This window comes from Castor canadensis, chromosome 17 (genome assembly GCF_047511655.1).
Source record: "Castor canadensis chromosome 17, mCasCan1.hap1v2, whole genome shotgun sequence".
Taxonomy (NCBI): Eukaryota; Metazoa; Chordata; class Mammalia; order Rodentia; family Castoridae; genus Castor; species Castor canadensis.
The window spans coordinates 58,915,543-58,928,756 of NC_133402.1; the positions used below are offsets into that span (position 1 = coordinate 58,915,543).

The 13,214-nt window shown below is 43.8% G+C and overlaps 1 protein-coding gene across 1 annotated transcript; it reads right to left on the reverse strand.

The window, feature by feature from the left end:
* Positions 1–1,375: 1,375 nt before the first annotated feature.
* On the reverse strand, positions 1,376–12,641 carry A4gnt (alpha-1,4-N-acetylglucosaminyltransferase). The gene is made up of 2 exons (XM_020178281.2): positions 10,282–12,641; positions 1,376–4,554 (listed from the first exon to the last, which is right to left on the reverse strand). The coding sequence occupies exons 1-2, from the start codon at positions 10,690–10,692 to the stop codon at positions 3,940–3,942; spliced, it is 1,026 nt and encodes a 341-aa protein (XP_020033870.1). The 5' UTR covers positions 10,693–12,641; the 3' UTR covers positions 1,376–3,939.
* Between the last annotated feature and the right edge of the window lie 573 nt (positions 12,642–13,214).

Genomic DNA, 13,214 nt, shown 5'->3' on the forward strand with positions numbered 1-13,214 from the left:
TCAGGATGTGTCTGGAAGAAGTGGGACACACCTTGGCAGCCTACAAGAGCAGTGTCTCTGCTGCCAACTACTGATCCCGACCCACCCTCCTGAAGGGAAGTCCAAGTGTTTCAGTGTCCCAGTGCTGGAATGCCAGCCAAGTGGTTTCTGAGGGGATTTTAGATGAAAGGTGTATGGAGTTTTCATGGTGCTAATAAGGGAGAGTCTTACACACACAAAAATCTCTTTTTCTGATTTCTCTTTTAAAAAAATAAATCTGAGGATCTGGCCATAAAAGGCCTGCATGCTTACATCTAGAATTAGCTGGACCTGGCGGGGGGCAGGGGAGGGGCAGGCAGGACACCTCTTTCTTAGGCAAAGCCCACACTCCAGCCCATTCCCTGAGAAGGTCACTTTGAAGGAAGTCTGTGCACCTGCAGAAGCAACCTCCTCCGGCAACATCAGTAGCTGGCTGAGATCTGGCCACTCATTGGTTGGCAGTGATGAGCGGAATTTGCAGTGCTACCTGGGTGACTTCCTGTCTGCGACTCTTGCCTTTTTTTCTGGGAAAGTCCCCATTAGCAGTTTGATGGGGCACATATTGAAAATATACCTATGAAAACATTAGACTGCAACTTTGTGATATAATAATACTTTTGTTTATTTGCTAATTCATTAAATGGTAGCCTCTACCTTCTAAACTAAAAATAGTAGGAATATACACAATATTTCAAGATATCTGCAACCATTTTAAGGTGGTATGAAAATAGTTGTGACATTTAATGACAGTCACAGGTACTACTAATACTTTGGTTTGTGAGCTACATTCATAATTGAAGGAAATGATAAATTTTCATTAACAGCTAGCAGAAATAAAAATGTAAGCTGGGCACATATATAATCCTAGCTACCTGGAAAGATGAGATTAGTAGGCTCACAGTTCAAGGACAGCCCAGGCAAATAGTTCACAAGACCCCCATCTCCAAAATAATCAGAGTGAAATGGACGGAAGGCCTGCTTTGTAATCCTGAAGCCCTGAGTTCAAATCTGAGCGCCACCAAAATAAATAAATAAAAATAAAGATGTAATTTCTCAGATCCCCAAATTAAGAATCCCCATCCCAGTATCACCAAAGAGAGCACATTGACCTTGCTACTCGACTTATAAGTTACACTTGAGACCTGAGGGTGGCCCCAGGTAGAAGAGTTAAACTTACATTTCTTGAAGTCAATAGATGGGAAAAAATGGCATGAAACCCAAAAGACATGAACAAAAAAAAATGTCAGGATTACATAAAAATTTATAACGTGTGTGATGAAAAACCTAACAAATGAGGCTAAAAAACAATGAGCAGACTGAAAAAATTGCAACATAATAATAAAGTATTAGTGTTCTTAGCATAATAAAAAAATTAGACAAGCAGCCTAACAGAAGAGTGGACAAAAGATATTACATAATTCATAGAATAAGAAAATATATATATATATACTGCCAACTGAACATGTGTAACCCTCAACTTCTCCAAAATGAACATGAAAATTCCACTATCCAATTCACCCCCACGTTTGCAATTCTTCTTTTCTACCATGCAAACTGCATTCTTTACATAACACATTTTTCACTTCTTTCCCATATTTTATTTATCAGAAACATATTTTTACTGCCAGGCAAAGTGACTATAAACATCAAACTATCACTATTGCCACATTAAATTCATGGAATCACAGCCCAGCCTTAGGAAATATGACACTCACGTTGACCTATTAGGTCTTATGGGAAGACACCGTTTATTTTTGAGGTGCAGGAACTATTTCTGATCCAGCCCCTCACAACCCCAGAGTGTGGGAATGTTAGTTGGAGAGCCGTCAGTCGTGTACTTTCCACATGTGGCAATGAGAGCCAACATGTGTGACCCTGGTCCTTCCCAAGGAGTTGGATATAGTTTAATAACATCATAATTTTATATCTGGAGAAAAAAATGTAAATTTTTCCATAAAGCAAACTACCAAAAGGAAACTTCTAAAAAAAAAAAAAAGGTGGGGGGCAGTCCTAGGGATTGAACTCAAGGCCTCACAGTAGCTAGGTGAACACTATACCATTTGAGTCATGCCTCGAGAACTTTTAGTTTATTCTTCAGATAGGGTCTGACACTTTTTCCCAGGCCAGCCTTGGACCTGGGTCCTCCTACCCCTGCCTCCAGAGTAACGATGATTACAGGCATGTGCCACCATGCCTGCCCTAGAAAATATTGACTGATGAGTATTTGGCAAAAAAAAAAAATTAATTTTCATACCTCCTGAAAAGGCGACATAAATTTATTTTTATTTTTAGCAGAAAATTATATATATGGTGTCCAACATGATGTTTTCAAATAGAGGTAAATTTTTATGTGAAACTAAAAGGGACAACACTTTTAAATAGTTTGAGTTTGTAATTGGATTTTATGGTCACTGGGGTAGGGTAAATGTGTGTATTGGAAAGAGGTCATGTACGGACCCACAGACTGGGGCGGGGAGGAAGCCATCCCAGGTATAAGTGACCACTGATCAGGATATAAGTGCTGGGACCCTTGTCTGATGTATCTTTGACCCCTATGTGCTTGGCACATGGAGAGAGATCAATATTTATTGATCTGAGTACAATAATGATAATAATATTTATTGACTGAGTGCAATAATGACTGTTGCTATAGTTTGCATATGGTTTGAGGGTGCCCAACAAAGTCTAGTGGGCTGGCAGCTCAGTCTCCAGTGTAGCAATATTGAGAGGTGGGTAGAACCTTTAAGAACCTTGGGCTGGTGAAGTGACTCGAATGATAGAGCACCTGCCTGGCAAGTGCCAGGTCCTGAGTTCAAACCCCGTACTACCAAAAAAGAAAAAAGAAAAAAAAAGTGGGGTCTAGTGGAAGGTGGTTAGGTCATTAGGGGGAAGCCTGTCTCAGAAGGGATTAATACATTTCTTGTGGGACTCCATTTTCTTCTTGCAAGAGTGCCTTTTTCTTTTTCTTTCTTTCTTTTCTTTCTTTCTTTCTTTCTTCTTTCTTTCTTTCTGACAATATTGGGGTTTCAACAGAGGGCCTTGCACTTGCTAGACAGGCGTTCTACCACTTGAGCCACGTCTCCATTCCGAGAGTGAATTTTTTATAAAAAGAGGAAGTCTGGCCCCTTGAGCCTTTCAGCTTCCTGTCTCACAGGTGACCTCCTCTGAGTGTGCTCCTGCCTTTCTGATGACATCCTCCACCAGGCTGTCAACAGAGGCCAAACAGATGGCACCCCTAGATTGTGGATTTTAACCTCCAAAGCTGTGAGCTTAAAAAAACCAAACACCTTTCTTTACAAATTCCCATTTCAGTATTTCATTGTTACAACAGAAAATACAATCATCAAACTCAAGACTAGAAATCGAGTCATTTGTAGTCTCAGTCAATGTTCTAACAGTTCCTAGAATTAATTTGACAGGATTAACTAGAACAGGTAGGAAAACTGTTAGGTGCCTACGCCAACACCCAGCCTCTCTTGCAGCTATATTCTTCCCAGGGAGATGCAAAGGTAAGCGGTCGTAGTACTTGTAGGGAAGTCTTCATAATATGAAAGGGGCACAGCTTCCCTCCTCTCTCTATCCTTCTGTCTGGAATGAAGACACATTGGGCTGAAGGTCCAGTAGCCACAGGGGCCATGGGTAAGGATGCTAAGAACGTCAAGCACACAGATGCAAGCCAGGCCCCTGCTGTCCACTGCTGCCTTCCTGCCCTGAGTCTCCTACCTCCAGACTTCTTTTCTTGAGTGAAATAAACACCTGTGTTTTATAGCCACGGTTCCTTGTGTGTGTCTGATAGCCAGAGAACACTAATCCTGCTGTGAGGATTAGTCCCTAGCCCCCAGAGACAGAGGACACCAAGTGGAGGTGTGGCAGTCCTGGAAGTGCACAGTTTCACACAGCAGTGACAACACAGCATTGGCTCTATTTGGCTCCTGGACTCAGCTCCCTGGTCACTGCTCTCTCTGGGCCTAGAATCAGGTCCTGGTAAGTCCTGGGACAGTGCTTTTGGTAGAGCTTTTCCACCAGAGTGTTGCTGCCTCTAACCACAGTCTTCCCTTCCTGGTTCATGTAGTTCCACAAATGGAGGGCGTAAGAGGAGTTGAAGCTCGGGTCTGTGTCCCAGACGTCATAGTAGCGCCTCCACTCTGGATAGGAGATAGGGTAAAATCTCTCGGGGTGCAGGAAGGACAAGTTGAGACACCTGAGGTCACTCAGGTCTCGGAAGTCTCCAAGTTTGCACCACACCCTCAACATCCTGGTCATCAAATTGGGACCTTGGTTGCCCCATATGTCTGAGTTATAGTGTTCCACGAAGTTTTCCATGCATCCCCACAAAAAGGGGTGATGGGGGAGGAATCCAAACACCCCATTACTGGAGTGCTGGGAAGCCTGAGCAGCCAGAAAGTTCTCCTCAGGGATGGGTCTGATGGAGATGAGGTCTGTGTCCATGTAGATACCACCGTACTTCCAGATGAGGGCCAGGCGGCATGCGTCCGAGCTGACATGGAGCCAGTATCTCTGTGTACTGCTGTTGACCTGTGGGGACAATCAGTCCAGGGAGTGACAAGAGGGAGGGGTTTCACAGCAGGAAGCCAGGCCCAAAGTAGGTGGGGAGGGTTGAAGCCAGCCAGCTTCCCAAAAAAGCTATGTGGTCCCAAGCCCTGTTTTGCAAACTTTCCAAACTTACCTCCGCACTCAAACTTTTCAAGTAAAAAGTTTACAGCAATTATTATCAATGGAAGGATTTTAGCTGTTTTTAAAGATTTCATGAAGCTGTTTTTATTTAAAAATGAAAGGCATGAAAAGATAAACAAGAGACTCAGCAGGGTTGTCACAATGAACTGTATGAGTCATTCTCTTACGTGGGTGCACGTTAACCACAAATTTGAAACTCTCAAGGAAGCATCCAAAACAAGTCCTCCAAATGCTAAAAAATGGATAAGGAAAAAATTTAGGAGCTGGGTATCCCTGGCTCACACCTGTAGTCCTAACTACTTGGGAGGCTCGGATTGGAAGGATCTCAGTTCAAGTTTTAGGTTTAAAAAAAAAAAGCAAGACCCTATCTCCAAAATAACCAGAGAAAAAGGGACTAGAGGCATGGCTTAAGTGTTAGAGCACCTTCCTTGCAAGCATGAAGCCCTAAGTTCACACCCCAGTACCACCAAAAAAACAAAAAGACTAAGAAGCTAGGAAAACACCCAATATGTATCCTAGTTGACAAATCAGCACAAGAATCATAAAAGGCAAGCATGTCTTTGCTTGTGTATCCATTGTACCAATTGCATTCATGGAGTGCCTACTTACACGCAAGCTGTTAGAGCTTACTAAGGACCCAGCAGTGAACACACAGGCAAAAATCCATGTTGGGAGGTGGTAGACAATAAACAAGTAAACACATGCTTTGTTGGGTGTTGATGAAAAGAATAAATTAAAAACTTAAAAACAGTTGAAGGAAGAAGGGAGCTATGAAAGGGGCAAGGTGAAGCACATTACTTAGGTTCTGGCAGTAACCTGAATGAAATGAGGGGGTGAAGTGTGCCATATCTAGAAAGGGGGAACAGCAAGTGCAAGGGCCCTGAGGCAGGAGCACACTGCCTATGAGGCAGAAGCAGAGTCTAGAGAGGAGAAGAACAGGAGATGAGAACAGAGAGGAGGGGTAGGAGTGGGGAAAAACACAGGTCATGTAAGCTGGGGTCAAGACTTTGAAACCACTGGAAAGTTTAGAAGAAAGGACTGATGGGGTCTGAACTCGTTTTCAAAAGGCCACCTTAATGTCTGTATGGAAAAGAATCTGGAACAGGAATGGAGAAAAACAGAAGCAACGAGGGGAGTTGGAGCCCGTTGAAATCCAGGCAAGGGATGATGGTGGCGTGGACTCAGTAATGAACTCAGCTGGTAGGGGTGAGAGACAAGGTTGGATTTTGGGTCCATGTTGCAGGTAAAACTGATCAGGCTTTGCTGCTGGGCTGGGGGCGGGGAGAGAAAGGAGTTAGCAAATGCTAAACTCTGAGCAAACAGAAAATGAATTTAAATGGAATAGAAATAACCAGGTACTGGTGACTCACGCCTGTAATCCCAGCTACTCAGGAGGCAGAGATCAGGAGGATCGCAGTTCAAAGCCAGACCAGGCAAATAGTTTGCAAAATACTATCTCAAAAAAAACCACCATAAAAAGGGCTGGTGGCATGGTTCACGTGGTAGGGCACCTGCCTAACCTGCCTAACAAGTGAGGCCCTGAGTTTGAACCCCAGTGCCACCAAATAAATAAAATTTTTTTAAAAGAATAGAAATAAATCCGTATAAATAGCAGTGTTTCCATATGGAATAAATACAGAAAATAAATTTTTCTGAATTTAAATGTCAATTAAGAAATTAAATAACTTCCCTGCTTTTAGCCAAAAGAAAGCTTTAAAATTCTGCTATAAAATCAAATGAAAGCAGGTAAAGTGAACTTTTGATAAAATCATCGCAACTTGTTAAAAATCATCGCACTGTTTACAATGGGAGGGGTTTACAAAACCTCCTCAGCAATAACAACCACCATTTATCAAGACAGGTTCCAAGTTCTTTATAACGTACACAGATCCTCAAAGATAGGTGCTGTGGGCATTATTTTTCAGGTAGTTCAGAAGAGGATTTGAACCTAGGGCAACCTGGCTTCAGATATTCACTCATTCAAAAGAAATAAGGTTTGCTCCCAGCATAGTTGGTGCCCGACTGGACCTCCAGCTGTGTGGGAGGTAGAAGTAAGAGAATCGAGGTCCTAGGCTGGTCCTAGGCAAAACTGAAACCTTACCTGAAGAAGAAACTAAAGCAAAAAAGGGCTGGAGGCATGGCTCAAGTAGTGGAGTGCTCCCCTAAGCAAGCATGAGGCCCTGAGTTCAAATCCCAGTATGTCCAAAAGAGAGAGAGAAAAAGCAACAAGGTTTGGGTAAAATAAATAAGTAAATATGGTTATTTGGCAAATTGGTGGTTGATAGTGAACAGAGACAGGATATCAAAAACCTCACAGAAGCATTACAGGAGGAAGCCAGCCTTGATGGAACCATTAGACTGTCGTCAACCGAAAGCACAGGTGCTCCAGCAGTGGTGAGTATCAGAAGGACTTGGGTTCTGGCTGTTCAGAGACAGTTGCCCACTGTCCACAGTACTCATCCTGGGGCACCTTAAAGGACCACACTTGTCCAGATCAGTGTAGCAAACCCAGTGGCCACTAGCAGGTGATGGCCCAAGAGTCCTCTTAACAGGTGGTCCCCATCTGCCCCATGGTGGACCTAACTGGGGCAGGACACACTGCCATCCAGCACCGCAGGGGCATCATGGTAGGAATGCTGCAGAAACACGGTCTAGTGCGTACCCTGAAGCTTAGATAGACAGACACTTAAGGGCTCTCTATTTCAAGACCCACATTTGTTTTTTGTGTACTAGAATTTTGCACTCAAGGCCTCACACTTGTTAGGCAGGCATTCTACCACTTGAGCCATGCCCCCAGCCCTTTTGCCTTTAGTTATTTTTTCCTTTTGTTCCTAGGCTGGCCTCATACTGCAATTCTCCTATCTATGCTTGCTATGTAGCTGGGATTGCAGGTATTTTCCACCATACCTAACTTCTTTGTTGAGATGGAGTCTCTCTAACTTTTTTTTTTCCCAGTCCAGGATGGCCTCAAACCATGATCCTCTTATTTCTACCTTCCAAGTAGCTGGGATTACAGGTGTGGGCCACCATGCCTGGCCATTCAATGCCACATTGCTCCTAAAATCTAACATAAAACTTAGGTTCAGTTCAGAGCAACCTAAGCTGTGGTCCATAGGACACTAGTTCCAAAAGATTATTTATGTGGCATACTGCAAGAGGGTTCCATGCTCAAATAAGTTTGGGAAGTGATGTGCTGAATCAGGTTAAGTTCTCTTTAGCTCCACATCATAGAGAGACCTAACTATCCTATGTGTGTGATTCGTCTGTGAGAACAGGAGGTATGTCATATCTCCCAAAATAACATGACTCGAGAGTTCTTTTTCCAAGGAACAAAACACAATTTAGGGAGTGTTAGTCTAGCACAGGCAAGGGCCTCGAGCACCCTCTAGCCAGCTAGCACTGAGAGCCACAGAGACCAAGCTGGGTGTCCCCTCCACTCCCAGCACCTGTTTCCTCGACCCCCCATATGCCCTGGGACTCCCAGGCAGTGTCACCTGCTTACCAGAAACCCTGCTGTTGGCAACTGCCAGGTCACAGTGGATGGAAACTCAGTCCATCTCTCTGCTCCATCTCGTCCTGACCAGTCCTACTGGGACATTTCTGAGGTCTTCAGGAGGAGAGATGAGCACTTTTTGGATCCAGGGGTCACTAGGACCAAGAATGAAACTGACCCTTGGGGCTGCCCTAGCCCCATCCCCTGCCTGCCTGAGCCACTAGACCCCTCCTGCTCAGATGGATGTCTTAGTACAGAAAATGTCTCCAGTGACAGGGACTTGATGCGAGCATTCCCACCACACGACAGCCCACTCAGAACCAAGGCTTAATGAGTCAGGGCAGGGCTGGAGTTTCCTCTTTTATTAAAATACTGTACTAGGCTGAATGGCAATCACCCAAAGAGCTCAGGTCCTAATTCCTGGAGTCTGCAAATATGACCTCATATGCAGAAGGGATCCACACATGTGACCAAGTTGAGGACCTCGAGATGGGGAGATTATCCTGATGAATCCTAAAAAATCTCAAATGTCACTTAAAGAGAGTGGTGGAGGGAGATTTTACACAGAGGATTTCCTAGAGTCTCTGTAGGGAATGTGGTCCTGCCAACACCATGATATCAGCCCCCTGAAAATGACTTGGGACGTCTACTAGCAGAATAAATTTGTTTGAAGTCATCAAGTTTGTGATCATTTGTTACAGCAACCACAGGAAACTCATATGACAACACAATAACCTCAATTTCCATACTTGGCCCATGAGGCCTAAAATATTTGCTGGTATTTAGTCTATGATTAGAATTTAGACAGGATTTTTATATGGCAAGCAAATAGTGTTATTTTGATGTTGACATTTAATTCCTTTCTGTTTTTTTAAAATAATTTTACTTGGGGGTTGGAGGTATGGCTCAAGTGGTAGAGTGCCTGCCTAGCAAGCCCAAAGCCCTGAATTCAAATCCCAGTACCACCAAAAATGTTTTTTATCTGTAAAACTAGCATATCCCTAAATTCACTTCTAATCCAGTTATACTCAAACACCTCCCATAAGGGTGCATTATGTCATTTCTTTACATTTTTTTTCCCAATAGACGCTAGCGGTGGCTGCACAGCTGAAATCATTGTAACTATATCACAATGGAAACTGGATCTTCATTCCATATTGTTTTATAGTCATCATAAGATGTCAGTTTTAAAAAGTCATAGCTAAAAGCCTGCCTAGTAGTGTGTCAGTGGCTCATGCCTATAATCCTAGCTTCTTGGGAGGCTGAGATCAAGAGGATCACAGTTCGAGACCAGCCTGGGCAAATAGTTTTTAAGACCCCATCTCCAAAATAATCAGAGCAAAATGGACTGGAGGTGTGGCTTAAGTGATACAAAGCCCTGAATTCAATCCCCAGTCCCCCCCACCCCCCCAAAAAAAAAACCTGCCTAACTGCCTCTGGCCATCATTGAGTGGTTATTCTGTAATTTCCTTATGCATTACCTGACTGTGTGGCCTTTGTGAAAGAAATATTACATGGACATATTATTTCCTTATTATACCATGCTTCTAAGATGAGGATTATAAAATTTCTAAGTACTCTGAGAAATTCTCAATCCTATCTTAATACAGCCTAACCTCATATAGCATTGCACTGATCCTTCGCGAGTTTTCTACTTCCATCACTTCATATTAAATATTACCTGGTTTGGGCCTCAGGTGCAAAAAAGGTTTAAAGGTGGGTTTAAAAGTGTAATTTTTAAAAAGTGTTCCACACACCTAGGAAAGATATAAAAAATTCATTCAGTTAATGAGAAGCCTCCAACGTAACCAAGCTCTTCAAAGAAATAAGGCACAAAACAAAAGACACCAGGCTGACGGTGAGCCTATCTGCAATGTGGCCAGTTGACTTGAATCAGGACTCCACGCCATGGCACAGAGCCAGCAAGAATCCAAGGGTGTGATTGCTGGACCCATCTCTGCCCCGAGTCCTTACCCTCAGTTTACCCAATCTTTCCAGGCAGATTGGACTTATTTTCTGCATGTCCTCTCTGAGTCCCTCTCAGTGCTGGCTTTCTCAGTTCCCTGAACACTTACGTGAGTGTACCAGGAAAACAGGGGTGTATCTTCAAACAGCCTTTTCATATCCAGAGGGAGGAGGAAAACATTGCCCAGGGCTGACAGGAGAGAGAAAGCAGGGTTGCTGGCGTTTGGGGCCGGCCGGGTGGTATTGCTGAGCCCTTTCATAAAGAAGGCCACAGGCTGCCCCGGGTAAATTTTGGCAGCAGACTCCACAGCACAGGACACCAGTGGGGGTGGCTCCACTCTCTCAGAGGTCTCTACAAACATGATGCCGTGTCCTTGGCGCAGGAGCTCTTCGGGCCCCTGTGGGGACCTGAAGGGTGGCAGGCAGGAAAAGAGGCAGTGGGGCCTCAGTGTGAGGTGGTAGAGAAAGCCACAGGCAAGCAGCAGGACCAGCGACAGGGAGATCTGGAGTTCCTTCAGCATAGCCACCGCTCTCTCCCAGCCTCCGTGTGGTCAACACAGTCATTAAAATTCACCCTCACAAGACCTAGGAGAGAGCACGTGCACAAGAAGATCGCTTATGAACGCTGGTGACAGAAATCCTAAATGAAATATGGCCAAGTCAAGTCTGGAAGTATTAAAAGAGAAAAATTCCATCATAGCTAATTAGGCCTATCTTAGAGTTAAAAATGATTCAATTGAGAGAAAAAAATGAATTCATAGAAAGATCATTAGTGAATACATTATTAAGAGAATAAAAAAGAAAAGCCATCTTATCATTTTGTCTCAATAGATGCCAAGAATGTAATAAAATTTGATGTCTATTCATAATTTTTAAGAAGTGTAAGAAAATTTTCTTAAGCTGATAAGTGATGCCTAGTGGATCATATAGCAGTCATCGTACTTCATGAGAAACCTTCAAAACATCTCATTGATATCAGAGGTATGATGTAGATATTCATCTTTGTTCTTGCTACTCATCATTGGTTCGATCACATTAACCAATGCAATGAAACCAAAGAAAAGTCTCTACTAGGAAGATTCAGAGAAGCAAAACTATACCAGTTTCAGAAAATATGACCAAAGACCTAGAAAATCCAAGACAATTTACTGAAAAACTAATTGAACTGAGGAAGAATATCAAGCAAAGATTCAAACTGAAGGTTACAGGGTTAAATAAGTTGCTAAAAAATCACACAGTTTGCAAGTAGCAGAGTTGAAACTCCAGCCTGGATCTACCCACCACCAAAGCCTGGGCTCTGAAGTACCACAGTGCCTGCATCGCTGTAAATGGTGACTCAGACTCCTTCTAACTCCAGGAGAACAGCATCTCAGTTCTTAAGAGGCCTATTTCTCTCGTTCCATTGTAATTCTTTCAGAAAAGCCAGTAAACCAAGGCTTACCTTCTAGCCAGAAACCTACAGCTAGCCAGTATTTGAGGTCTTAGAAATAGGGAGAAGTTTTTCCTGGTTTACCTTCTGATAACTCGCCACCCAATCTTCCAATTCAACAACACAAAGGTAAGTAAATAATAAGTAAAAGATTAAAGTTAAACCCAAGAAGTTCCTGGGAAGCTCCTCCCTTTAGTAAGCTCCCCCAAAAGCAGACACCTGCTGACAATCAGGGTTCGCAGGATTGCTCAGATGACTCATGCTAATTGAGCCTATATGGGGATGCATCACGGGGGTGCCAGTGGGGATCATTTCACCTGCAGGAAACTGTATCATGGCCTGATCCTTCAGCCTGCAGGTCCTGCACCTGCTCACTTTAGCTCGAATCAGATTCATGGACGGAGACTTGGGGACTATCTTGTAAATTGATTCAAACTGCCCCCCTTGCAAAGATGAGGTTTGATTAAAGGGAAAGAAAGGCCAGCACCATAAACGAGGATTAACCAAAACCCAAACGCTGTACAACGAGAATGAGTTCCCCAGTGTCTGTTACAGTGGCTGCAGGAGGATCTTTTTGCCCTGACATCACTCTTGTCTGGTAGGAGCCTCCTGTCTCCCAAAGTCAACTTGGTCACCCTCAATTAATGTGACAAACCCCACATCTCCTGAGGTACTCTGCTGTGGCCTGTTTTCCACAGCTCCCCTAAAATGAGCACTTAATAATCCTCTTTGGAGCTATCCTCTGCTCAATCCAGAGCCTTCTGTTGGCCACGAACAGGTATCCACAGTTGCCCCCGGATGCAACTGTGGTATGAACAGAGAAGTCTCCTGCAGGTCCAGACACGAAGGGAGTTAAAGCTATCCCACTTGTTGATGACTCTGGTTTTCTCTGTGCCCAAGGGTCCCCAGAAATAACTCTTGGGTCTCCACATGCCTCTCCCATTTTGAGCTGGATTTCTTCTCCGGACCTCAGCAATCCTGGGCTCAGAGTGCCTTGGCGTCTTTCCAAAGTTCTCTGGGCCTTGAATAGATGGGCTGCTCTTTCCTAAAAGAGAAAGGAGAGATTACTGCTTCTGAGCCCTGGGGAGGGTTCGGGGTTAACCAGAGAGCTCTGTCTGTGGGAATGATGCCTTCCTTGTGCCCGAGTCTCAAGTGGGTCACAAGTCCTCACACATCCCAATCACATGCACAGAAATGGTTCAAGTCATTGCACAAGTGGCCGAGGTAGAAGGCGGTGAAGTAGTTCATGGTCTTTTGTCAGGCAGGGAGGGCACAATCACGAGTGGCACAGTGAGATCCTCGAGTGGCACAGTGAGATCCTGATCACGAGTAGGTCCTGCTGGCCAAGCAGAAGGTACAACAGAGTAGAAGATTTTAGAATTATACCTCCGTGTACCACACAGATGAGGGGACCAGAATAAGTCTCACCTCCCTTATGAAGTGCAGAAAATAACTGACCTCCGTCTTTTTTGTGAGGATGGAAGGCCTCTGTAAACCAAACAAGCAACTCTCACTTTCCACCAAGGAAAAGAGGAAAGAGAGTAAAATATAAGATATATATATATATATATATGTATATATATATATATATATATATATATATATATATATATA

Coding starts and splice junctions, on each gene's coding strand:
- A4gnt (XM_020178281.2), bottom strand. CDS start 10,692: ATGCTGAAGGAACTCCAGATCTCCCTGTCGCTGGTCCTGCTGCTTGCC. Junction 4,555..10,281: donor TGTTTTCCTGGTACACTCAC/GTAAGTGTTCAG, acceptor TTGTCCCCACAG/GTCAACAGCAGTACACAGAG.